The 27,678-nt window shown below is 35.1% G+C and overlaps 1 protein-coding gene across 7 annotated transcripts in view; it reads right to left on the bottom strand.

The window, feature by feature from the left end:
* Swt1 (SWT1 RNA endoribonuclease homolog (S. cerevisiae)) overlaps nucleotides 1-27,678 on the bottom strand; it is an 89,174-nt gene that overhangs the window by 7,067 nt on the left and 54,429 nt on the right. For 5 of the 7 annotated variants that reach the window (XM_005375067.2, XM_005375066.2, XM_013521667.1 and 2 more), the window contains 3 exons: nucleotides 27,501-27,632; nucleotides 8,090-8,156; nucleotides 4,165-4,229 (listed from right to left, as the gene is read on the bottom strand). In XM_005375067.2, the coding sequence (XP_005375124.1) occupies nucleotides 4,165-4,229; nucleotides 8,090-8,156; nucleotides 27,501-27,632 (264 nt within the window). Of the gene's footprint in view, nucleotides 1-4,164; nucleotides 4,230-8,089; nucleotides 8,157-24,464; nucleotides 24,564-27,500; nucleotides 27,633-27,678 lie in introns of those variants that run through there. The other 2 variants (XM_005375070.2, XM_005375071.2) reach the window with 2 other exon arrangements.

Raw genomic sequence — 27,678 nt, 5'->3', positions numbered from 1 at the left:
TCGTGAGTTCGGTTCCCGGTACCGGAGAAAAACCAAAAAAAAAAAAAAATCTCAATAAGCTATTCCCACAGAAATAGAAAAACTAATCCTAAAATTCATATAGAATTGCAGGACATCCCACATTTTGAAGAAGAAAAGCAATGTTACTGGAACTCCATTTCCCAATTTCAAAACTTACTACAAAGCAACTTTATCCAAGCTGATATTAGCATAAATCAGTCAGACCAATGGAATAGAATTCAAAGCCCAGACATAATCCCTCACCTCGGATATCAGACTGACAAGGAACAGGGAGAATGCCCACACACCAAGCAGTTCTCCAGTGGACATCAACTGAGGGTCCTTATAATTCAATCCAATTCTGATTATAATCCACTCCCATAAAGTGAGAGCTCAATTCCACAAGACTTTTTTTTTTTTTTTTTTACTTCATACACTAGTTCCAAGTACCAGTTTGACACCTACAAATCAGGGTTCCTAATGACCGCTTTTCTTGCATTTCATTAATTTGCTAGGACAACGCAAAGAACCCAAGGAAACACTTTACTTATGTTTACTCATTTATTATAAATGAGATGACCAAGTACACAGGTAAACAGCCAAATGAAGAGCTACCTACAGCAAAGTATGTGAGAAGGGGCATAAAACTTACATCCTTTCAGGGTGAGCTACCCTCCAGGGACCTCAGGATACCTCCATGTATTCAGCAACTCAGAAGCTCTCTAAACCTGAAAGTTTCAGGATTTTTAGACAGACCTCAATAACACACACACACGATCAATTATTAACTCAATCACCAGTCTTTCTCCAGGAGCCCACCAATGAGTTACTTCATTAAACAAAAGATGCTTCTAAAAACCCAGGATAGTCCAAGGACATTGAAGTAATGTTGAGTTCTTTGAAGAAACAGATCAACACACACAGAGTTCTATTTCTATACATTAGCAATGAGCAATCAGAAAGCAAATGAAGGTTAAAGACTGTCTCAGTTACTTTTCTCTCATTGCTGAGACAAAATACCCAACAGCCAGAATAAGGAAAGGAAGGGTTTATTTAGCTCACAGTTTGTAGCGGTTTCATCCATCACCTGCAGGTTCCAAGGCAGAGTGGCACATGGCAGAGGGCAACAGTTAGTTCATGGTGGCGGAAAACCGCAAAAGCAGCAAGAGCAAAAAGGGAGGAGTGGCAGCAAGCAGCCTTTTTCCCTCCGTTCCACTGTATGCAAACTACCCACCCCAGGGCAGGTGTACCACTCACATCCATAATTCCAACATTGGGTCAAGAAGCAATCATAAACTCTAGAAGCCCGCCCCATGACTGCATGAGGCTATGGGGGATCATCCAGACACAAACTGCAACAAAGACCAAACCTCAGAACAAGAGATTCTCCTACAAACCCTGTCTACAAGGGTTTTTGGAGCTCTGTCTCAGGAACCAGGAGAGGCACAGATATATTTCTCACACCTCCCCACTGCAAAACTGTGTTGTGGTACACAACCACCTCTGTCACAACTAACACTTCAAAAACTCAAAAACAACGATTAGCCATTTCATGTAACTTACATACTTGTTTTCCTTAACATTCCCACAGGGATCCTTCTACACATATGTTAAGACCTTCTTGTGTTTTCATCTAGGTCAAAAGGAAAGGGCACCACCTTTCTTCTACTACACGTGGCCTTGTGTCTTACATGAATCAATGAGCCCCCAAAATTTATCTCGCTTTTGGCAGCCTATTTGAAGGTACCACAGTTTAATATAGAAGGTATTGTTCACTTTAAAAATTGACAAAGTTTTTTAAAAGGAGTAGCAAATCCAAATACTATTAACCAAAAGCTTACTGAGTAGCAACTTCCATCTTTCAATACATTGAAATGTGTTTCAATACATTAAATATATTTGCTTTATCTTCAGTATCATCCATTTGGATGTAAGTGAGAGTTTATTAATTGGTGTTATAGTTCAAATCGTATTTTAACTTTGAACACTCAACTTGACCCCTCCTCAAAATACCAAACCAAACAAAGAAACTTTCAACTATTCAAAAAGTAAGCTGAAGTCAAAATAATTCTAGGTATCTGCCTAAACCTAGTCAGAGGCTATGGCCTCCATGTTATCAGTAAAGATCTACAAATAAAAATAAAATTTATTCACTGATAGCCTGAATACTGTGTTAGAAATCATTTTTCCCCCAATTATAATAGATTGGAACAGCCCACTGACTTCAGATTTTACTTCAAATAAAATGTTTTATAATATTTATATATGCTTATCAATCCTAGTTTCTTCAATATTATCAAATGCACTGATCCGTCTGGAGTTTTAACAATATAAGCATTTTGATAATTAACTTTGTCACTAGGCTTGCTTATAAAATTATGTTGCCACACAGTTGTAAGAAGTAAATGTATTATGGATTAGTGATACAATGGCGTATTATGCAGCAGGTAAAATGCAAGATTAATTATAGCATTTATGTATTTCTTAGCAATTTAACATGTATAAAACTATACTACTTTTATTAGTGTTTCTGTCAAAGAAACATGTCCCTGATAAAATTTTTTGTGTTGTCCCCCTAACCCCATTTTTCCCATAGCTCTGTGGCTTTTACTGCATGACTGCATAAAATGTAGTGTGGTCAGGTTTAGGGATGCATTATGCCTTGTGACAAAAAATTGATTGTAAGCCAACTAGTACTAGATGCATGGATGAATTTCAATGCCGAATTAGAACAAAACATGAGAGGGAGGGGCTGGAGAGGAACACTAACGAGTTAAACAGGTTTTTGGTACAAAGTAATTTTTTTCTCAAGACCTGGGCCTAGAATTGAAAGACTCTCATTTTTTCAGGGAGTTTTAATAAAATAGATTGAGTAGCTTATAAACCACAGATATTTATTTCTCACAGTTCTAGAGCTGGGAAATTCTAGACGAATGTGCTGATAAATCCAGTGTCGGATGAGGGCCCTCTTCCTCAAATATAGTACAATGTATGTGTTCTCACATGGCAGACAGGCTAGGTAACACTCTGAGATCTATTTCATAAAGATACTAAAGCCCATTCTCCAAAGCCCCATGTTCTAACACTGTCACATTAGGGATTAAGTTTCAGTGTATGAATTTTGGGAAAACACAAACATTCAGACCAAAGGAAGGACTTCACACTATACCATGTGTATATAAAAACCAGATTTACAGTATTTTTGTTATATATGAATGCTATAAATAAATTATTTTAAAGAAAGTATACAGTATGTCATTAAGTTCAAAAACAGGCAAAATGTATCATTTTTGTTGTACCTAATTATTTAGTAAAACTATGGGTCTGTAACTTCGAAAAGATCACGGCTAGTTTAAAACTAAGGTATTTTTTGTCTTTTGTTCTCCAAAAAGTGAGGAATACTTTTCTAGCAAAATGACATTTGATTACTGTAACACACTAATATAAAGGAGAATTCAGCTGTCTTTTATTTAGACATTAAGACATTTATAAAATTATAAAATGCCACTTTTACAGTATATTTCATATAAAATTATTTCCATAATAATGCTATTTAACAGGTAGCATTGTTACATTTAAATAAACCAAACATTATTAAGTTCTCAATTCTAAGTTTTAATACAGTAAACATAACTATAACCCACAAAAAGAAAAGCTCTTTGGGGTCTGTAATAACTTTTAAAATATAATGAAACGAAACATGGTGGTACACACCTATAATACCATTACTCTGGGAGACCGACAGGCAGGAGGATCACAAGTTCAAACAGCCTGGGCAATTTAGTGAGACCCTGTCTCCAAACAAGTGGTGTGGGCAGGGTAAAGGCTAGGGATATATGGCTCAGAACAAAGGCCCTGGGATCAACTTTCAGTATCAAAACAAAAAAATATATATATATATCAATCATAATTTTAAGTAGTTTAGTATTTTATTATATATATGATTTTCTTTGAAGTCTTAAGGTCAAAAGTTTAAAAACCACTTTAAACCTTATAGCTGATACACAGTCTTTTTTGCATATATTAAATATTTCATACTAACAAAGGTTTTAAAAAAATCACAATGTAATAAAAAAACAAAAAGAACTCTTTACCACCACCAAGTGGTGCTGACTGTGGTAAAAGCTCATTACAGTGATGTATCTGCATGCAGGTATGACTCACCGATACTCAGTCTGAGAAACACAATCATAGAGTTCCTGGGCAGTAAATTCAACATGTTTATTTACCTGAAAAGAACCAAAATATAGATATTAAGATATTTTAAATCTAGTGAGTAATAAGCGTGAGTTATATTAAAATAGCCCCTATTCTGAAGGAGCAGAATCTTAAGTTTCAGGTATTACCATAAAAAGGACTAAAACATTCACTGACCATAATGCTAACACTGAGCTAAGTGTAAAAATATTGGTCTCATCATTTCAAAGTAGAAGTGAGATGGTCTGGATTTGTAAGAATCTGAACAAAGCAGATAATCACTTTGGAGATCAAATTGACAGAAAAAAAGCATAATGCGACTATACTGTAAAGGTCTATCTAATTTAGAAAAAAAAGGTGACTAGCAGACATTTCCTAAAAATTTTTTTCTAATTATTAAGGTCTGCATACTTAATGTTTAAATTAATAAGTATAATTCAGAGACATAATTAATAAAATCATGAATATAAAAGTCCTTCATCATACTACTGATGTAGACTATATTCTATTTATGTCCAACGAAATTAGAGAAGAAATTAAGAGAAGAAAAATTCTTTTTAATTAGATAACAAATAGCATAGCACTGCCTAAATTTTTTGAAATTTTCAACTAGTGGAAGGAAACTCAAAGACTATTTTCTATTTGATTTACTTTTTTAATTGGTTGAAATATTACTAGATGGCCTGACATTTTGGTGAAGAAAATACCTATTCTGATTTAATTAACTCTAAAAATGCAAGTCTTCTGGAGAGTTCAGAATACTGCTTATTTGCAAAAATTCCATGACCTTCTTCAATGTTTTCACATGAAGTATACCATGTATGTGAAGAAAATGTTTCATTTACTGAAAGTTAAGCGTCCATAGTTTTTAAGTATATTTTAGGAAGGGGGAATGGCTCAGCGTGTCTAGCATTCATGAGGCCCTGAGTTCAATTTTCAGTACCATACAAAAGAAGTGCGTGTGTACATATACATATAGGTGGGTATGTACGCTCATATATACACACAAAAAATGTTTTAAATGAACATAATCCTAATATTTTCTTAAAGTGTATATTATATGTTACAGTTATTTAATAATATAAATCATATTTAATATTTATTCAATGATTTATGAAATTGATATAAGGTATCAATTTTATGTAGTTTAGAATTTTATTAATATTTTAGTTTAAAAATATACATTTAACGTTAAAGTACCAAGTCTAACCTCTACTTTTTTACATGTTCTGCCCTTATCCTAAGAGTTTTTGATATTTTTATCATTGCCCTACATGCCAGGCCCTCAATGTACCCAAACTCAGGCTATTAAATGTCAAGACAACATGGATATCTGCTCAAAGGTAACTGAGAACAGTCTGTTCTCCGCGAGCCACTGGCAAAAGGCAGCTGAATAATTGAATTTGATCCTGATTAGGAATACAAAATATTTCAAGTTTTTAATAGATTTTTTCTTTAAAAGTATTTAGCTTTATCTTTAGTTTTAAAAGCAATCATTTACATTTACTTAAGATATTTATCCCTGAACACAGCTGGCATATAAAGGTGATATGGCTCCAAGTTATAGAAGATGATTTACAAAGCAGACGGTTAATGGTTAATTTACTAATAAAGAAGCGAGGCACAAAAATTCATGACAGATTAGCCTGAAATATTTAGTTTCATCAGAGTCATTAATTTTGACTATTAAGACAGCTTTTCTTACTCGTATCAGGTCCTTTTAAATTCTACTGCTAAATATCATCTATCTCCCTGCTTAAATGTACAATTTTAATTTCCAAGAAACAAGTGTTGCTGAAAGTTTCTTTTGTCAGTAAACAATAGACTTGTGACTATAAAATGGATTGTGGAACTGGTATTACTATCTTTTTTAGTTGTGGTATTTACAATGAAAGCCATATATTAGAAATAGTTAAATTACTTATAATAAAAATTCAAGAACAAAAGGCAAAGTATAAAAATATTCAAACTTCTTAAAAGATGTAGATGGTTTTATCACTTTTTATGTGACAAATATCTCGGTAGTAATTGTACAAGGAAAGACATTCTGCTAGGGGAAATAAATGATTTTTAAAATCTGAGAATCACATCTACATATTCTTATAAATACTGACTGAATTAGGTATTTTCTCCCAATATGCTTAGCAACAGGAAATACTAAACTCAAAAAAATCAACTTATCCTTAGAAATTTTCCAGAATATGTGATCTTAAAACTATAAATAAATAAATAAATTTATTTCCAAAAATATATCTTTATTGTTAGGTTTAGTGTCTCAAAATTCAGGAAGTATGAAATATATATCATCTCAAAAAAGGACATACTCTCAAGAATCACATAATATGGTCAGAAAGTGTTAAACCTGATTTTTTAAAAAGTACATGTGAATACCATTTTGCTTAAATAAAAACTTTGCTTAAATAGAAACAGGTAACCATTATTGAAGAGTTACTATATGCTTGGCTCTGTTGGAAACTTTACATACATTGCTTAGTCTTCACAGAATATCTATAATTTATCTATTGTTGTTTTTCCTTTTTCACGGAGGAAAAATCTGAGACAAGGAGTCTTCAGTCTTCCTAAAACATACAGTTAATAAGCAGAAGAACAAAGATTGGGACACAGGTGGTTTGACCTCAGTTTCTGGATTCTTAATCACTGGGTTCTTGACTGAAGATATGACACATCAGAAAAATGAAGAGCTAACTAGGAATAAAAGGAGTATATTTGAAGTTTGACTGCATAAAATGTTAAGACTAAGCTGGGCATGGTAGCACACATGCCTGTAATCCCAACACTCTGGAGGCTGAGGCAGAAGCATCATCAGCCTGGGCAATATAATGAGTTTAAGGCCAGCCTAAACTACAAAGTGAGACCCTATCTCAAAAAAAAAACAGATAAAGTGAGATTGAGTATGTGTCACACACCTTCATTTAGAGTGTTTTAAACACACACAAAACTGTGGAGAAAAATACAGAAAACAGGCGAAGACTTTTAGGCCAACAGGAAGCGAAAAACAGAGTGTTTTCCTTAGGTCAGCAATGACTGGGAAGGCATACACATTAATTTACAAAACATGCTGTAGCTTCACACCAGCTCTAACTCCAGTGCCAATGTTGCTGCTAGAGAGGAAACTAAATTACAGCCTGCCTTTCCAGGAATCAGTGGTTCTCAACCAGAGGTGGCTCTTCCTCTCTGGGGGCCATTCTGGGTATGTGAGTTGAGTAGGGTGGTAGAGTATTTTTGTTCTCCAATGACTGATACAGCCACAGGCGTTTAATACCCAAGAAGCACAGGTGTTAAACATCCTGCATTACCCTACAGAAGGAAGACATGACCTATCCAAAATGCCAATAGATGTTCACAGAACAATTCTCTGTATAGTAGAAGTGTGTCATTTCAGAACTCTTATTATTTCTTTACTTAAAGAACAAGGGAAAAAACTGAATATGCCACTGCCAGGGAGCAGGGAAAAAATGGAGAGATGAAGTCAAAGGATAGAAAACTTCAGATAAGCGAGTCTAGTGAGCTAATGCATAACATGGAGACCACAATTAACAATACTGTTGTACTTAGGATTTTTGCCAAAAGAGGAGATTTTAGGTGCTCTTGCTACATCAAAAAAAAGGTACCGTGTAAAATGACAGGTTAATTTACTTTGAGTGTTTATATATATATATATATATAAAATGTTGTACACCCTAAATACATACAATTTGTTTTTTTAAAAGGGGAAAAAGCAAGTATGTCACTGGCAAACTTCTATGGCATTCAAGAATTTAAAGTAAATATCAATTAAAAAGCATTCATTATGTTTTAGAACTCCAACTACATGTATATTAAAACTTATTTATGGCCGACATGTAACAGACATTTTAAAATATTCTCATACCTGATACTTGATTAGGAAGTTATAGAGGGTCTCAATATCTTGATAATTACTGTTAGGGGCCAAAATCCTAAAAAAATAGAATAAAAACAGGGGAAATGAATGATTTACTAACAAAACAATACCTTAAACTTTCGCCCCAAAACACAACTATACATTAGAGAAAACTTATTGTTTGGTAAGTGTATTCAAAGACTGGTAATCCTTTTTGCTTTTTATGAATTAAAATATAGAAAACCTTGAATTTAATTCAATAGAGATCAAGTTGTAAAAATATTTTGGCTTATTTAAATTGATATATCAATTCTCAAAAACAGAAATGTGAAGTACATTTACCCTCTGTACCCTTCTAAACTGCAAACAAAGCTTCAAGACTTCCCACAGAAAGGTTCAATCAGTCCACACAGACAAATGATGAAACACTACCAAACACATAAAAGAAATCCTAATGAAAGAGTGTAACTAAATCCAAGTAACAATGTTTGAACTATCAACTTAACTATGAAAAATGACTAGCACATTATGTGAATTGACAGAAGTAACAATGATTAATAAAAACAACAAATGGCAGAGACAGGTCTGATGGCAGATGCTATAATCCCAGTGCTCTAGGAGACTGAGGCAGGAGGATCACAAGCTGATGCTTGGTCTTAGGCAACTTAGTGATTTAACAAGACTCTGTGTCAAAAGAGAAAATACAAAGGAGCTTAGAGTGCAGCTCAGCGCAAATGAATTGGTTTGAATCCCCAGTACTTAAAAAGAAGAAAGGATATAAGAAATAAAAATAAAGAAGACATTTTTCCTTTCAGCAGTATTATCTTTCCTTATACTAAACGTATTTTAATCCATCATGAACAGGTTTTTCTTTTTTGTAAGAAAAAGAAAAGGAAAGGAAACCAATCCTATCATTTGGTACAGTGGTTCTGAGTACTGTCCATCCCAGTTTGACTGTGTTACTTTGAATGAATAATTTAAATTTATGTAATTTCTTTTTTTATACATTAAATAAGGATAACAATAGCCCTACTTCATAGGGCTAGTGTGAGAATCAAGTGAGTTACTGTAAGGAAACTCCTAAGACTTTATAAGAGTGTCTAGTATTTGGCAAATACAATATATTTCAAGTGTAACATTAACTACCTCAACACCATCTAAGTAGTTTCAAGATACAAATTAAGTGAATGATGATATAAATAATAAGAAATCACACGACCTCAGCTGATTTTTACATTCCAAGTGATTTTTAATTACATCTCTAGGTCCTCATGTCCTTGCCAATGTTTGATACTGTCAGACCTGATCTCAATAATTTCATCTGTCGACTATTTGGTCTTTATTATACTTAGGGGAAGCTTTTATAAGTAACTTTTCAGGATGAAGTCAAATTTTTAAAAGGCTATGTTCTTAGAAGGAGCACATTATGAAATATCTTTAAATATATGAGAATGTACTTTTCTTCCAATAAGCAATTTTAAAATACAAATACTCTCTCCTACCACAAAAAAAGACCGAAGAGAATACATTGAAGGAAGGAAGCTCCGTAATTCTCTTTAAAAAATAAACAGTACATTATCATCGCCTATAGTCACTCTACTGTGCAGCAGCACAGCACGACTTACCCTAACTACAGCTGAGTACCCGTTCATTAATTTTTCTCCATTCTTCCTCCCCAACTACTCTTACCAGACTCAGGTGACCATCATTCTTTCCTCAAATTCTACGAGATGGATAACATACTTCAAAACACCAGAAGGAAGGATTTTTAACGTTTTCACCAAAAAGAAGTAATGTTTGAGAAGACAGATGTTTAACTTGATTTAAATGTTACACACTGTATATATCCATCAAAACACTGCACTGCACTCCATGAATGGGTACCATTTCAATGTTTCCACATTAGTCCGTCAAAAATTTAAAATTAAAAAGCTAACTAGGTAAAGTTAAACTAACCTTTCAGAAAGGAAATGAGAAACTAGTACTTTTTAGCTGTGTAACTCAATGAAAACAATCAGCAATGTCAACTAGTTTATACCTATCCTTTACAGCTTTAGAAAAAAACCTAAATAGTCCATAAGGAAATTTGATGAAACAAGGTATTTTATATGAAGAGCCTTGTAAACTCCAAGCCAATATCACAAAGCATGTATTTTACTGTAGAATAAAATAACACTGTTCTGAAATATTTTGTATAAAAAGTGGTTCTAAGCAAATTAATTGTTTGCCTATAGCAACAAGTGACATTCAAAGCAAGAAAGAAAATAATTCATCATTTAAAATATCTCATTCTCATCCATAGGGCAGTTTCTCCTCATTTTTAATTGGTACTTATAAACAAAATAGGAAAGAGGAATTATAAATTTTTCATAAAGAAGTCATGTTTCCAATGTAAATACTTGATTATTTGACAAAATAGCACAAAATTACACTGTAATGAAAAAAGTTTTATTGGTATATGAGTATAATTTATAGCTATGCTTTTAAAATCAGAATGAAACTATGTGTTATCTTTTAAAACAATTATTTATTTAAAATGTTATTTTGAAAGACTGGTAATCTAAGTCCAAAATGAAGTAGACAATTTTATTAAAATGTATTCAATTAGGGACCAAACTTAGACTTCATTATATCCTATTAACTCGAGGTTTAATAAAATGGAATTTGTCCTGATATAAAACATTGCAAATTTGTACTCACTAGAAGAACAGTTCGTTGAGAATACATAGAAAAATAAAATGGAGAAAAATTATTTATTGTCTTTCTTAGTTTGGTCTGGAATAAAACTGCAGGCTTTTACTCACTACATACAGCTTGTTGAAAATATACAAAAAATAAAAAGGAGAAAAATAGTTTATGGACTTTTGAGTCTCAGTAATTCTCCCACACAAAAATTCTTGAGAAGTCAGCCTTCTCTAAAGTTTTTACTTTTTTCTTCTTCTATGGGAAAACAAAAGACTCTTAGAATGAAAGCCTAAAATTACCCTTTAATAAGCAACTTAAAAAATCTTAAAAGAATTACCCCGTGGGGAGATGAAATACTTTTCAGAAAATGGCAATTTCTATTTATGAATATATCCACATTCATCCTTTCAAGACAAATTCATAATAAGTACATATTAAATTCATACTATTTGCTCAAGTGTATACTGTAGTGAGAGCTACAGAGTGTAAAAAAAAAATTATAAACATGGTTCCCTATCTTCAAGTTGTTTATAATCTTGAAATTTCATTCTAGAATGAGTTTGGAGGAACAGATGTCTGAAGCAGTGTTTAATTTGTAGCTCACAGATCATTAACAAACCAAGCTGGACCTGAATGTACTTAGATTCCTTTTATAACATCACCAATAATAATATATAGACTTACTGATTACTTACTCAAAATCTGACTATGTGCTTTATATGTATCATCCTTGATCCTTTTCATACCTTGGGTCTTTTTAATTTGATCTGGGTCAAGTTACCTACTTTTCTGCACTTTGGTTACTCAACTGTGAAATGGAGATAAAGTAGTATTTACCTCATAAGATTACTGTATAAATTAAATAATGCATTAATGTGCTTAGCACAATGCCCACAACACAATACATATTCAGTAAGTATGAGCTAGTATGGTAACTAGTTTTCAGCTGTAGAAACCAAGTGTCAGAGATTTAACACACTTGCCCAAGTGTGAAAATTTATCAAATCAACAATGAACAATGGGAAAAACGCCTCAAATCTTACAGCCCTTTTTTAGTTATTTATTACAAGTTAAAATTACATGTTTCCAGTAGTTCACTTGGCGAAATCAGTTACGCAAATGGAAAGTTCCATCAGCCTCAGATTTTATAAAAATGGTATAGAATTAAAAATGGTCAAGAGAAACAATTTAAAAAAAAATCATTTTATATTCTTGTTTTCTTGATAGAAATTTGCAAGCTGACTATAGTAATTACATGTAGATATCGAACACAGGAACTTTTGAGTAATTTAGACAAAATTCACGACTAAAATTTGATCTCTTCAGAATACTGAATATCATTTTTAAAACTGGCACTGAAAGTACAGTTTGTAGGTAATTTTATACCACTCTTTGTTTTTTTGCTTTGGATTTTTTTCTGGTACCGGGAATCAAACTCACGACCTTGCACTTGCCAGGCAGGCGCTATGCCGCTGAGCTAAATTCCCAGCCCTGTAGGTAATTTTAAATAACTATATTTGAACCTTGATTATAAACACAATTCTACAGAAGAAAAAATATATACAGTATACGACATACAGTATCCAATTCAACTACGCTTTGTAAGTCCTAAGAGTTGAGAAGCATCCTCAGTCCTAAATTATTCCTTTTTTCTCCCACTAGGAACCTCACAATGAGCTATACTCCCCGCCCTTTATTTTCAGACAGGGCTCCTATAAATTGCCCAGGTGGGCTTGAATTTGAGACCCTACTTCCTCAGCATCCCAGAGTGCTAGGATTACAAGCATGTGCCACCATGCCTAGTTAGCTTACTTTTCTTGACAAAGTTCAGAGGCTAAAACCAAAGCTCCAAGGAACAGTCAAGAGCAGCAGTGGGTAATTCCAAGGCAGTAGAAATGCTTGCCCAACCAGATCCTGAACCTAAGCAGGTCTGTTGCTACAGGGTAAATGATACTGTAGGATTTCCAACAAAATGCCATAAAAGGTACTACAGCTTCCAGATTAACAGTGTGAGACTCTTTTAGAAACCAGCCTTTAACCTATGAGGAAGAAGGAAGCACAGCCTACATGGGCATATGCTGATATTCTGCCCAACAGCAAGCATCAGCCAGTATTTGGAGATACTGCCAGACACTATCTGACTGCATGTACACAACAGCACTCCAGAGAGAATGTTCACATGAGCCAGTGGTTTGTAGCAATAGATTCACCAGTAACACATCAGTAAGGCAGAGGAAAGCGAAGATGACCATAGGCTAGATAAACAGTACCACTTCCTTTGAAGCTAATCTTTTCACTGGTTCAGCACAAAGAACACTGAGTTGCCTCTGTGTGTGTGTGTGTGTGTGTGTGTGTGTGTGTGTGTGTGTTACTGGGGATCCAATGCAGATGTTCTGCCACTGATCCAAATCCCTAGCCCTTCTTATTTTTTATTCTGAGACAGAGTCTCGCTAAATTGCTCAGATTGGGTTCAAGCTTATGGTACGCCTGCACCAGCCTCCCAAGTAGCTCAGATTACAAGGATGTCTCTTTTTTCCCTTAGCTAATACATTCGTGAGATTCTTAGTAAAGGTCTCTTGTTCAATTCAAAGAGAAAATTTTTCAGATTTTAGAAACAAGATCAGAGACCAGTAGCTCTATCGTAGCAGATATGATAGTTAAAGCAGGAACTAATCACCACACAACCTAAGGAAGACACAGACCTGAGAATAAGTGCAGAAATCTATATGGATAGATGTATAAACAATGGCTCCTTCCCAAAAGTCATTACATCACAGACGTATTTTAAACTGAAGTTGCAACAAATTTCTATACATGGAATTCTATTTAAAACAACACATAAAGTTGAAATGCATAATATTAAAAATATGTAGAACCAGGTATAATAAAATCATTATGTCTGAACTTTGAAAATTCATGCATTGCTGGGCATAATGGCACACACCTATAATTCCCGCATTTGGAAGGCTGAGGCAGGAGGATCACAGTTAGTTCAAAGCCCACCTGGGCTACATAAGCAAGTTCAAGGCCAGACTGCACTACAAAGCAAGACCCTATCTCAAAAAAAAAAATCAAAAAAAATTGTATTTATGACAATTGTTAATTAATGTTATAGAAGTTGAACTAAGTTGTTTGTTTTGTTTGAGAATATGGTTTCTTGTGCACTAGGCCCTAACCTAAATGCTTAAAAACAAACAGCAGTAAAGACAGCTGAATTTCACTGACAACACTGGACTAACAAGTCCTTCTACTTTTAGATGTGAAATAGTTTATAAGGTCACGTCTATTTCTCTTTATTTTTTCACGATTGTTTCCAAGCAATCTGAAGGAACTGTTGACTTTTTTAAAAATAACCACAGTAATCACATATTACATTCCTATGAATCAAAGGGAACCCTTACACTAAGAAATGTTGCTTCCAGTCCTGCTCTTAAACTGATGCAAAAGGAGTCTGAACAAGTACTGATTTAGGCAAAGAAGAGAAGACCTAAAGCAAAGAACTGTCACCTACCTGTATTACTGTAGCAAATAAACAACCTATTTCACATTGGGGGGGGGGGGGCTGGCAGAGAAAACTTTTGGAAGCAAGTGATTTAAAATTTAATTCTAAAACAAAATTTTATTCTATGACTAAAATATTCCACGTTTAACCTCTCTTAATTCAAATGAAAGCCTACGTAAGCCATATGTAGTGGTGTATGCCTGTAATCCTAGCACAAGTATCACAAGTTTGAGCCCAGCCTGGACAATTTAGCAACTTAGACTGTGTCTTAAAATAAAAGAAGCTGCAGAGCTAGCTGAGGGCAAAAGTCCTGGACTCATGCCCACTACTGCCAAAACACATAACTCACAAAGGTTATCCAGAATTCTCATATATCTCTAAAACAGACAAACTAAAGAAAGCAAGGAGGAAGGCTGGAGTTGAATGCACTTCTTTATGCCTTCCCCTGTAACATCCTAAGAACCCAGAAACAATTCTATAGAACACAGACTGAAAATTTCTATGTACCAAGTTTCAGTAAAGCAACCCTTCCCCTGTAATTGAGGTGGTTTCATTTTCATAATGAATACAAACCTCACTGAGAAATTAAAGAAATACTTTTAGTGGAAAAAAAACCTTCAGTGCGGGGGGGGGGGGGGAGTACGAGCAGGTTTAGAGGAAGTCTAACAGTATCAACCTGCCCAGTTACACACCCAACCTATTTGGCTCTATTATGTCAAACTGAATTTTTCATCCCTTTTAAACTTACACCTTTCCACTGGTTCATGTTAGCCCCAAGTCATCTACTAAAATATCCACAGGATGGGGTGGGAGTTCCACATTAGGGAGGGGGTCAAGAGAAGTGGCCTTAAGGAATTCTAGTTTACATATTATATGTGGTCAATGACTTCTAGGAATTTAAAGACCAAAGGTAGTAGCAATAATGTAATCATATGTAATCAACAAGAAATGCAAAGCTCATGCCACTATTTTTAGTTTGAGCTTTTATGAGTTACACCAGAAGGTAAAGAAAAATTATCTTAGAAAAATCTTTCCAAAAATAACCCCCAAAAGATGAATGTAATTAAAATACGTAAATTCCCTCTGGCCATTTCTCCAACTACAGTGGCAATTTAGCTCTATAGGTATCAGCATTCACTCAGATCTAGTATCTAGTAATCTAAGAGGTCTGAGCATTTCACTTCTCTAACATATCAGCACCATAATACACAGATGTGAGTCCCTCTGGAAGCTACCCAACACACTTTATGTACACCTCATATAGTGTTCAAAAGTGTGAACACTTTTTAATCAACACTATTAAAAAGACAAAAATAAAATTTCTATAAATCATTGTTATTAAAATATAATTTCGGTTATTTTTGCTTATTTGTCTTAAGTTCAATAATTAAGTTGAGGAAAACATATAGCTGTCAACAATTATAAAAGTGCTTGCTTTGGCAACACATATACTAAAAAAAAGGAACAATACAGAGAAGATTAGCATGGCCCTTATGCAGGGATGACATATGGAATACTTCAACTCTGTGAAGCATTCCATATTTTAAAAAAATTAATAAACTAGTTTAACGGTAGCAAAATGAAGATACAAAATTTAAACATATAGTTTAAGTTACACTCTTATCAAGGGTAAGGTATATGGAAAATTAATTTTGCTTTGTTTTTAGGGTGTGGCACATAAAAATGTTTGATAATTCCAGGGGTTTTTGATGTCAAAAAGTATTTATTGCGTGTCTATGTGTAAGATACATCCATGAGCCAAATTATTAGAAACCCCTGACAATGACTGCCTCAATTCTCACTATGGAAGCTGGTTGACCCACTGCAGTGTTAAATGTTCCTTAAGAGTCACAAGAAGATACAGTATTTCTGAAAATAAATTAAACTAATCCTAGAGTATAGGGTATACTCTAAACCTGTTGTATAACTATTATTTTTAAAATTTATTTTAAAAATAAAAGGAAAATATATTAACAGACATCCATTTACAAAATAGCATAAGAACAATGCAAGCAATACTGCATTACAGACAATGCCATGTAAGTACTCTGTAACAAAGAATTAGAACTGATCATGTGTTTTTTCCCCATATATTCACTGTACACATTTAGTTATGCCAACCCTTACTAAGAACCTTTAATTGATTGCCTATATTCAATTATTTTACCAGTATTTGGCCTCACTGACTTAAGTCACTTATTCTCTGCTTCACTTTTTAAAAAAATGTTTCATCTTTAAAAAAATGCTAAAACCATTTCCTAAAGTAAGATTTAACATCAGGGAAACTTACCTAAATACCAGGTCAATAAATCACTAGATAAAATTAACCAACTACAAAAAAGATGAATTTGAATAAAACAATACTGATTATAAATAAAATCAACTTAACAAAGGTACTTGCTATATTTAATAATCTTCTGTATTTATCTATATATCTATATTATATCTATATTATTTTTATTTTTTAAGACATGATCTTGCTATGTAGCCCAGGCTGGCCCCAAACTTGCAACCCTCCTGCCTCAGTTTCCTGAGTTCCAGGATTACAGTTATCCACCACCACACCAGCTTCATATTATATTTTATTACTTAATTCTGGTGTGATTTTCTAGGAATTTATGATGGGAAATATTTAACTCTGTCATAGAAAAATTCATTTTATTGACTAAAACAAGGAAACAGGTATGTTCTATGGGTAGCAGAAGTAACTGTCACATTTCTATACTAACATTTAGGATAAAAACAGTCTTTGTTTCCTATTCTTAAATCATAAATACTAGGAAGTGTGAACAAGAACATCAGATATGTAAAATGAAAATCAAGTTACTTTAAAAATTAAGCAGTAAGTGATATATTATCTTTGGTAATACTGAAGAACCCTATTAAAAATATATACCAGCTGCTTACTAGACAATTTAGAGTGATATGCACACTCAGGACTGGGGATTTAGCTCAGCGGCACAGTGCCTGCCTGGCAAGCGCAAGGTCGTGAGTTTGATTCCTGGTACCGGAAAAAACAACAACAAAAAAAACATAGAGTGATATGTACACGCCACATATTTTGTCAGCCAATGTAAATTATTATATATAAAACTTAATATAAACATTAAGTTTAAAAAGTATTTATCACACTCCAATAACATATCACAAATGCTTTCGTAAATAATTGTCCACATATGTATATAAACAATGACATATTATACAGTTCTGTAACATCTTACAAAAAAATTGTCTGCTTATATCCTCTGAATCTAAATCTCCATTCAATCTCATCGGTCCTCTAATTTAGATAAATGGTTGACACAGAAAGGCCCAGGCAGGGAGAGGCTGAACACCATGAACTGTGAGGAGCCAGAGCTTCCTGGCAAGGAGTTAGGAACTGATTCTTGGAAACATGGGGGAGAGAGAGATTCTGCTGACCCAGACCCAAGTGGGTGCCTTTCTATTGTTTCCCCTAAACACCAGAAAGATCTGAGAAGAGTGAAATCCTGCTCCCTGCCCACCACAGGGGTAGGACAGGAGGGCCTCTGCCGAGCCTGGGCACTGAACCAAGAGCTACAGGTTGGAAAATGAGCTCCTGAGAGAGGAACCCGGGGCACGTACAAGTCTGAGAGTGAAGGAACAGAAAGTGTCACTTACATCAGAGCGCTTCTGTGATATACTGGTAAGAAAGACCTGGAGGAAAAGCACACAAATGATGACAGAATTCACCCTGCAGTGAGGGGAGAGCGAGTGGGAGGCCACTGGCAGAAGGTGATGGAGAACTAGGTGCTGGGCAAACTACAACGCATTTTCTTCTTAAATTAATTGTAGTCAGATTTTGGGACAGAGACAAAAGTCTGCAATTGGCCACCCCCAAAGCACAGCTTGCAGCCAGGAGGCCAGTTCAGACAGATTAAGAGCCTTTACCACTGCTAAGCAGGCAGTTAAGCAGTCCACAGGGAGGAAACCAGCTTAGCTGTCTGCAATCAGACTGTAACTACAGAGTGAAGGAAACGTGTGGGCATGCCAGCTCTGTGGTATAGCAGTGCATGGGTTTCTGTCTGTTTCCTTGCTTGTTTTGTGTGTTCTGGGTGGTTGCCCCCCACTTAAGCTCTTATTTCTTTATTAGTATTTTTCATTTTACTTTATTTGTTTTTCCTTTTTCTTGGTCTTTTTCTTGGACTTTTTCTTGGTCCTTCTCTTTTCTCATTTTAACTCCTTTTCCTTCCTATTCTTCTTTAGTTGTTGTTCTTCATTTATCCTATCCTTTACTACCTTCTTCTTTTACACATTTCATGCAACAAATATAGAGCAGGTACCTGTGAATGTAAAAAAGAGAGTAAGAACTGACCGGTGCTTTAACTTGGACTATACCATTCATGGCCGTGTTGGGGTGACCCTTAACAGAACTGTGCTCGGAGGATCCAAACAAAACTAACTGCAAATGCACTCACAGGTTCCAACAACCTCACAGCCATTCTCAATCTCTAATTATACCTCCCTCCGTCTGTGTCCCTCCTCCAGACCCTCATTCAATACTAGTCCCTAACTTCAGTTACAAAAATACCACCAACAGAGTCTGACATCCTATTTTTTGTCTTCCCTCATTTATCTCTCTTCTTACTAACGTATCTCCTTCCTCTTTCCCTCCTCCCTCCCTCCCTCTACATCCCAGACTGTTGTTATTAGCAGTGTAGTCTGTAAGGGACAGTAATAAAAAGACAAAGTTGTCGAAACAATTTTCATGTTCACGACTGATGTATGGTTGGATCTGTGGATGTTAATATAACCAGTAGGAATTATTTATTTACAATACAGTGTCTGGGTCCAACCCAATTAAGCTGAACAGGCTTTAGTGGTAGAAAATACCTCTTGACAAATAAAGATCACATTACAGAAAAACAGAATCTAACTCGGGAGATGATCTTACCACAAATACTCTTCACTCTATTTGACCTCAAACCACCGCACACATTCAATATGAAAAAACAAGGCACTAAGATGTATCCAAGAATCCCAAACGCTTCAAAGCAGATCCAAGGGGCACTGAGGAAGAGGAAATCAAATGCCAAACAGTTGGAAGTATACAAAAAGATCAAAGAGAAAGCAAACTGAGGCGAGCTCAAATCTGATATAACCAAACAGATACTGAGGGGCTGGGGATTTAGCTCAGCGACACAGCGCCTGCCTGGAAAGTGTGAGTTCGATTCCTGGTACCGGGGGGAAAAAAAAACAAAACACCACCAGATACTGAAATTAACAAAGTGACCAATATGGTTAAAGATGACTCAAACAAAAATTTAGAAGAGTTAACCAAGATCATTCAAAACATAAATAACAAATTTACCAAATATAGTCCCTGAAAAAGTGCCAAATAGAAATCCTGGAGATAAAAGAATTCTATTGAATATATCAACAGCAGAAGTAACCAACGTGAGCAGAGAGTGTTATGTTTTATAGATTTAATGCAATCCCAATCAAAATGACAATAGCATTCCTCACAGAACTAGAGAAAATAATCCTAAAACTCATACAGAGCCAGAAGAGACCCAGAATAGCAAAAACAATGCCAGACAACAAAAAAGCAAACTAGGAAGCATCACAAACCTGGATTTCAAGCTATAAATATCACTCTCTGCTCACTGGTCCAGTGTTAAAAACAGTATGGTAGTGGCACAAAGAGACATCTGACCTTTGACAAAGAAGTGAAAGCATACACTCAAAGAAAGGTAAGACTCCTTAACACATGGTACAAGGAAAATTTATTACACATATGAAAAAAACTGAATCTAGATTCATTTCTATCACCATGGAGTAAACTAAAATCAGGATGTATCAAAGATCTAAATACAAGTATTAAAATGGAAACACAATATGCTGGAAGATAAAACAGAAAATTCTTGGAAAGACAGGTACAGAAAAGGACTTCTGAAACAGAACCTCAATTGTACAAGAAATAACATCGAGTCAACAAATTAAATTTTATCAAATTAAAAAGTTTCTGCATTGCAAAGAAAAAAACAGAGTGAAGAAACAACCTATAAAATGGCGAAAAAAATTTTGCTACCTACTCCTGACAGGACCAATATCTAGAATATACAAACAACTAAAAAAAACCCAAAAACCCAGAACCCCAATAACTGGAATGAACAGGCAGCTGAAATGAACATGCAATTCTCAGAAGAAATAGAAATGGCCAATAAACATACGAAAAAATGCTCAACCTCTCTAGTCATTAGAGAAACGCAAATTATAATCACTGAGATTTCATCTTGCTCCAGAAAGAACGGTTATCGTGAAAAAATCTTATAACAAATGCTAGTAAAGATGTGAGGAAAAATGAACTCTGCTACATTGCTGGTAGGAATGTAAACTATAGTAGTATCACTATGTGCAGAGATTCCTCAAAAAACTACAAATAGAAATTCCATTTGATCTAGCCATTATTCCCCTTCTAGGTATCTTCCCCAAAGTGTTAAAGACATTACACCATAATTATACATGCACACCCATGTTTATAGTAACACAATTCATAATAGCTAAATCTTGGAAGTAGCTTATATATACATCAACAGATGAATGCATAAAGAAACCGTGGTATTTATATATAATGGAGTACTACTCTATCATAAAGAAGGATAAATTTGAGTCATTTGTAGGAAAAATGGATGCACTTAAAACTAATGTTGAGCAAAATAAATCATATACACAAGTTTAAATACCACAGAACTTTTCTTATATGAGAAACCCAAGTATAAATATTTTTAAAAAACAAAATGAAAGATAATAGGAAACAGAGAGAGAGATCTTTTGCAAATAGAAATGGGATCCAAATACAGAGGGAGCAAGGAGTAAAAGGAAAGAAGGGAGAATAAAAAAAAATTTAGATATGTTAATTACATGTACATACTCCCTAAGGTTAATATCAACATTATGTCCTACAAACTTATACTAATAAAACTAAATTAATATAAAAAAATAAAGATTTGAGGCCAGATGTGGTAGTGCATGGCTGTAACCCTAGTACTTGGCAGACTGAGGCAGAAGGATCACCATGAGTTGGAGGCCAGCCTGGGATACATAAGTCAGTTCAAGGCCATCCTGTACTACATAGCGAGACCCTGTCTCAGAAAACCAAATTAATTAATTAATTCAATTTAATAAAAATAAAAAATAAAGATTTATTGCCTGGCAAGCAAGAGGTCGTGAGTTTGATTCCTGGTACCAATAAATAAATAAAGATTTGAAGATAAAATAATTCAATAAAAATCTCCTTCTTCTAAAACCACAACAAAGGCTTCATTTTCCAAAATAATATTCTATCATCAGGCCCATGCAACATATGATCATGTCTAAGTATACCAGTCGTACTTATTTATTGCTACATTGAAATACAACCCAAAGAAGGACAGGAAAAAAAGTTATCTAAGTTTAGAAGACATCCTAACATATAAAATATTCTCTTCAATATGTGCCACACTATTTCTGAGGAATGGTAGCTCACTCGCCTTCTTTCCCATACTGCACTTCAAAAATGCTGTTATTTTTATAAAGACAAAACAAGTATATTACAAAAACCTATGCAGTTTATAATCTATAACCCTTTCCTTTTTTCCTTAATCTCTGAACCAGGAAGTTTTATTATCATTTATTTCACAGCTATAAAAACATACCTGAAATACTTTCATTGCTCTCTATTAGCTTTCAACTTAAAGCTGTTCACATTTATAGTGTCTCAGAAGTGGATCATAAGACCTATTTCACTGAGTTTTGTAAGAAGTCAGTTTAAGCACATATAAACATTAAAGAACATCTTTCATCCATGGACAAGTAGAACATTCTTTATTTTTCACAATTTGCAATTCAACTGTCCAATTAATTTTACTGCTCCAAATGAAACCTTATAAACCAAGCAATTGCTAAAGCAGTATCAATTAAGCTACTTAAATTTACTCTCCTATCCAAAAGAAAACGTTTATAAAGTTTAGGCATCCACAATATCCCAACCCCTTTTTAAACTCCAAAATTAGGTACTCTGCTCCCGATTACACAGCATGACCACATTCATGTTTACAGTTTTCTTACAACTGAAATACATACTTTAAACATTTCAAATTTAAGGAAAAAAAGACAAACACTTATAAATATAGCTTAAAAATGTTTACATATATCATCTTATATATGTTTCTGAAGAAGACACTAGAATTCTCAATGAATGAATGAAGCTGCAGCTTACATAGGATAGATGATATGCCCAAGTTAAGCTACAAAGGGATAGATTCTCAAGTTCTTAGTTTACCAACTGCATTTTCACTCACTTTAACTGAAGGACCTGGTTACACTTTACCTTATTCCTAACTGCCAATGTAACATCATACATCTTCTATTTTTAAGATGCAGGGAATTAGAGCAGACATATACACTGGGCACACAGTATATCTTAAAATCAAATGAAATGATGCTACGGTAATATGCATCAGAAGATGGTAATGAATTTTCAGCCATTACAAACGAATGTATTTTTCAGTGTTTAAAAATGTTTTAATTCACCCATAAGCAAAAGAAAAAAGTATATTATTTTAATATGCTTATTTTAATATGATTCCATTTCCTAAAATATTTTAAGTGTCTTAAGAATTAAAAAATAGGCCAGGCATGGTGATGCATGCCTGTAATCCCAGCATTCAGGAGGCTGAGGCAGGAATCCAAGGCCAGCTTGGGCTACAGAGTGAGTTCAAGGCCAGCCTGAACAGTATAACAAAACCCTGTCTCAAAAAGACAAAAAAAGTTTAAAAATTATAATTTTTAATATTTTGATTAATGAATGTTGGCACATGTGAATTTTATTGGCAGTGCCCTCTAGTGGTAACAGAGGAGAAAACAGGTGGTACTGTGACTTTCTTTTGCCCCCAGTATTTTGAGTTCCATGGAGGCTGCCAGGGAAGGTGAGGCAGGTGGTATGATCTTTTTTCACCTCCTTCTTCCTTTTATTTTTAAATTTATTGGTACATTTTAGATATACATAATGGTAATATCCATCATAGGGAATCTGTAGTTGTACATGATGTACCTTGCTTTTTATCCCAGCCCCCTCCCCTCCTTTCAACCCCTTTCCCTCATTTACTAAGCTTTGCATTTTTTTCCTTCTATTCTCTATAATGTAACATTTAGATTCCCTACAACATAAAATTTTAGATAGTTTGTTTCTTTAAATCTGGTCTCTCACCATATGCATACAAATCCCCCCAGAAACTTCTACAAATCCCCCAGAAAACTTGTTCAAAATATAAGTTCACTGCTGTACAAAATACTTTTATCTTTTTAGTTCAGTAAGTCTAGGCTAAGACCTAGAATTCTGCATTTTTAACTAGTTCCCCTAAAAACAAGCTGAAAATTACTGGTTTTGTATAGGCACATAATGAATAAAATAAGCACCTCATCAGTTTTCTACCTCATCTTGACTAGAAGGAATTAACACCTAATTAGAGTAATTCCCTGGGTACAATTTCAAGGACAGGGTAAATAAAGAGAAAAACTGAAAGACACCAAACGGCCCTCAGACTTATACCAAAAGACCAGAGGAAAAAGCTGACAGGCAGGCACAGAGAGGCAAATGCACAAAGCCAAGATAAGGAGAAACTAAGGTGCGGAGGGGGCTGACCAACACTGGGGAAAGCTCTTATTTAGTGTATACACGCACTAACAGACTAACATGTATCGCATGTATACACAACTCTAAGCTAACCATGAATAAGGCCACCCCTTGCCAAACCGCTGTCCACTCTAAAGATACGCTTTTGTCAAGGACAAACAAGCAGAAAGAAGTTACACAGACACCACCAGAAGAAAATGATGAAGGCAGGGGGTGCCCAGAAGCCAACCGAGCTATGGCAAGTTTCATGTGGGGGAAGGGTTTCTGACCCCTATAGAGGTGCCAGGAACAGGGGACCCACAGGTCCTCCACCTTTCTGGAGCTACGGTACCCTGGTCCTTATCAGGATAGCTATCTATCTGCTCATTTCTAACCCTTTCCAATAAAGTTTCCTCCTTTCTAAACTTTGCATCTTCAATTCATTACTGGTACTAAGTTTACTATCCCAGTAAGCTGCTCACATAGCGGAGTAGCAGTACTCATCTCCCAGACTGCAAGTTTGACTATTAATACCAACACCTTATCAAAGCACTGCATTATGGGAAGGTTATTACCATGTCTGTTTTATGGATGAAAACCGAGGCTCAAAATAGCTTTAATAATTTATCCTGGGTCACATGGTAAGAGTCACCAACATTTTCTTATTCCTGGGGTTACGGATCCTTACAAGGAAAGGATAACAAAATTTTATCAGCCTTAAAATTCATATAATAATTTATTTTAAATAGCTTATCTAAGCAGTATACAGCCTGTATCTTTTTGACCCTGGCTCCACAATCACCACTTGGGGAGCTGGTAAAAATGCCTATGCTCAAGTCCACTCTAGGTGACTGTATCTGTCACCAGGACTGAAAATCACCTAGCCCAGTGATGCTCAACTTTACTGTCTACGGAATTACCTGGAGGACACAAGGCACTGGGCACCATGTGCAGTTTCTGTATGTACAGGTTCAGTATGTCTGGGAAGGCCTGAGACTCTGTACATTTAACAAGTTCCAGGCACCCCACACTTTGAGAACCACTCGGTAAGTATACTGGACAGTGGTTCTCAACCTTGCCAAAATATTCTTAGAATTTTCTGAAAAAGTTTTTAAAATTTTGAGCCAGGGATGGTAGCTCACACTTGTATTCCCAGAACTTGGGAGGCTGAGGTAGAAGAACTGCTACAGGGCTGAGTCCAGCCTGAACCACACAGTGAGTTCAAGGCCAGCCTGAACTACATAGCAAGACCCTATCTCAGAAAAACCTATCACTCACTAATTCAATTAACTTCTTGGTAGCCAAACATGCCAAGACCAATTATATCCGTCTCTTTGGGTGGAAGATCCAGGCATCAATATGTTTTAAAGTTTTTAAAATTAAGTAAGTCTTTCTACAGGGGTTGGGGATTTAGCTCAGTGGCACAGCACCTGCCTGGCAAGTGCAAGGTCATGAGTTCAATTCCCAGTACTGGAGAAAAACCAAAAAAAAAAGTCTTTCTACAATGTAAGTTTTTAACACCATTAATATGTCCATATATTTTCTCTAAAAAGTAGTACAGTATGCAATATATCCAATGCTTCTGGACTAGAAACATGTGTTGTGACTCGTAATTTATAGCCTTCTATGTGTGAGGAATATTCGCCCACAGGGTAAGTGGAAACTGCTTTGTATAGCCTGTGAGACATTCTCCTCCAGTCTCTAATCCAGACATCATTAGCCAAACTCTCCATCCACTGCATACACCATATCAAAATACTAATGGTTCTTCACTGCAATTACAGCAGCCCCTTTATCTGGGGTTTCACTTTCCAGAGTTTCAGTTACCCAAGACAATTACAGTCGGAAAATACAGTCAATACAAGATATTGAGAGACTGCATTGACATAACTGCCCTACCAGTGTATTGTTATAATTGTGTATTACTACTTGTTAGCACTGCTAATCTCTTACTGTGCCTAATTTATAAATTAAACTTTGTTGTAAGTATATATGTAGAGGAAAAAAGCATAGCATACATAAGGTTCGGTACTGTCTTTGGTTTCAGGCAGCCACTGGGGATCTTGAAGTACATGCCTAGCAGAAAAAAGGGACTACTACATCCATTTTAACATGACTGCATTTTTAAAATTAATTAATTAATTAATTTTTTGGTCTTGTTGACAGGGCCTTGCTATGTAGTTTAGGCGGGCCTTGAGCTCACTTTGTAACCCACGCTAGCCTCAAACTTGCAGCAATTCTCCTGCCTCAGCCTCCTGAGTGCTGGGATTGCAGACAATGAATGCATTGCTTTATAAGCTGTGTGCGGTCAAAAGACACATAGCTGGTGCCCCATAGGTGTTTGTGGAATGATTAAAGACAAGTTTATGTCCTTACTTTCTTTAGAAAAGTTACTGCTGCTGGGCGTGGTGGCACACACCTGTAGTCCCAGCACTCGGGAGGCTGAGGCAGATTGTTGCAAGTTCGAGACCAGCCTGGGCTACAAAGTGAGCTCAAGGCCACCCTGAACTCCATAGCAAGACCCTGTCTCAAAAAGACTAGAAAAGGTATTGTCATGCATGACTTTTAATGCAATCTACATTGAACAACAGTTTTAATAATAACTATAAGCAAGGCACTCTTATCTAATAGTAAGTTATAAAGTGGTGGCGCATGCCTGTAATCCCAGCCCTCCAGCTGAGGCAGAAGGATCGTTGCGAGTTCGAGACCAGCCTGGGCTACAAAGTGAGCTTAAGGCCAGCCTGAACTGCATAGTGAGACCTGTCTCAAAAAGACAAATAAATAAACAAATAAATAAATAAATACAGTGACTTTTAGTACTTACAGGTAATACTTATATTAGAATCTGCCATGTTTTAGTTCATTAACAACTTAGATAAAAGACTTGAACTATTTTTCATTCTAAAAATCATTTAGACCAAATATGAGCCAAAGAAATAAAAATGCCTTTCATGTTAACAGGAGATTAAGTTCCTAAAAACCACTGAAGAGACAAGGAAGAAAAAAGAGACATCTGGAAATTCCAAGTTTCTTAAACATGGGCATAGTAGTCCATTTTTTGTTGTTTCTTTTTTAGTTTATAAAAAACTACTTTTCTGTTAGCAAGTTGCATACCCAATTCAGGTAAAGCAATTCTAGTACATACCACTCCAACTGCAAAGTTTGGGCTCTTTTAGAATTCTTAAAGGAAGCATTTGCTTTAAGGTTATGAAGGTGCTATAACCCATTCTATAGCTTCCTGGAACTATACTGAAAATAAAGACAAATACTTAAACACATGTAACTCTCAGAGCATCATTAAGGGTATGTTGCTTTTCATACTATATTTCAGTTTGTAGCACTGTGAAACTGTATCACATAAACTCAAATATTTAAAAATACTAATATATATTTGCTTTAAAGGGACAATGATAATTATTTTAACACACTTATGTTCCAGAAAGAAAAAGTAAAAACATTCTTGTGATCCAAGCTAGATAGAGGATAAGGATTTGTTGCAGGGGAGGGAGAAGTTTATAAAACTTGCTGGAACACTGCCAGCAACTCTTAAAAAAAAGTGGATAAACCTAGAGAAAAGGGGAAAGTAACAAAAAAATGAAGCTTTGACATTTAGTGTTCACCTCTGGATTCCTTCAAGAATATCTTTCACAGCTGCCATTAACTTTTGAAGATACATAAATGCTTCTTCAAATGATGCTATTTTTGAAGCAGTCAGAGCCGAATCTGAGTTCAGTCTTTGAAACACATCTGTGCTGTAACAGAGGAAAAAAAGAAATAATACTTACACATATGCATGCA

This window comes from Chinchilla lanigera, unplaced genomic scaffold (genome assembly GCF_000276665.1).
Source record: "Chinchilla lanigera isolate Chin_1 unplaced genomic scaffold, ChiLan1.0 scaffold00005, whole genome shotgun sequence".
Taxonomy (NCBI): Eukaryota; Metazoa; Chordata; class Mammalia; order Rodentia; family Chinchillidae; genus Chinchilla; species Chinchilla lanigera.
The sequence above is the reverse complement of the archived record's forward strand: the minus strand, read 5'-3'. Positions and strand labels throughout refer to the sequence as shown.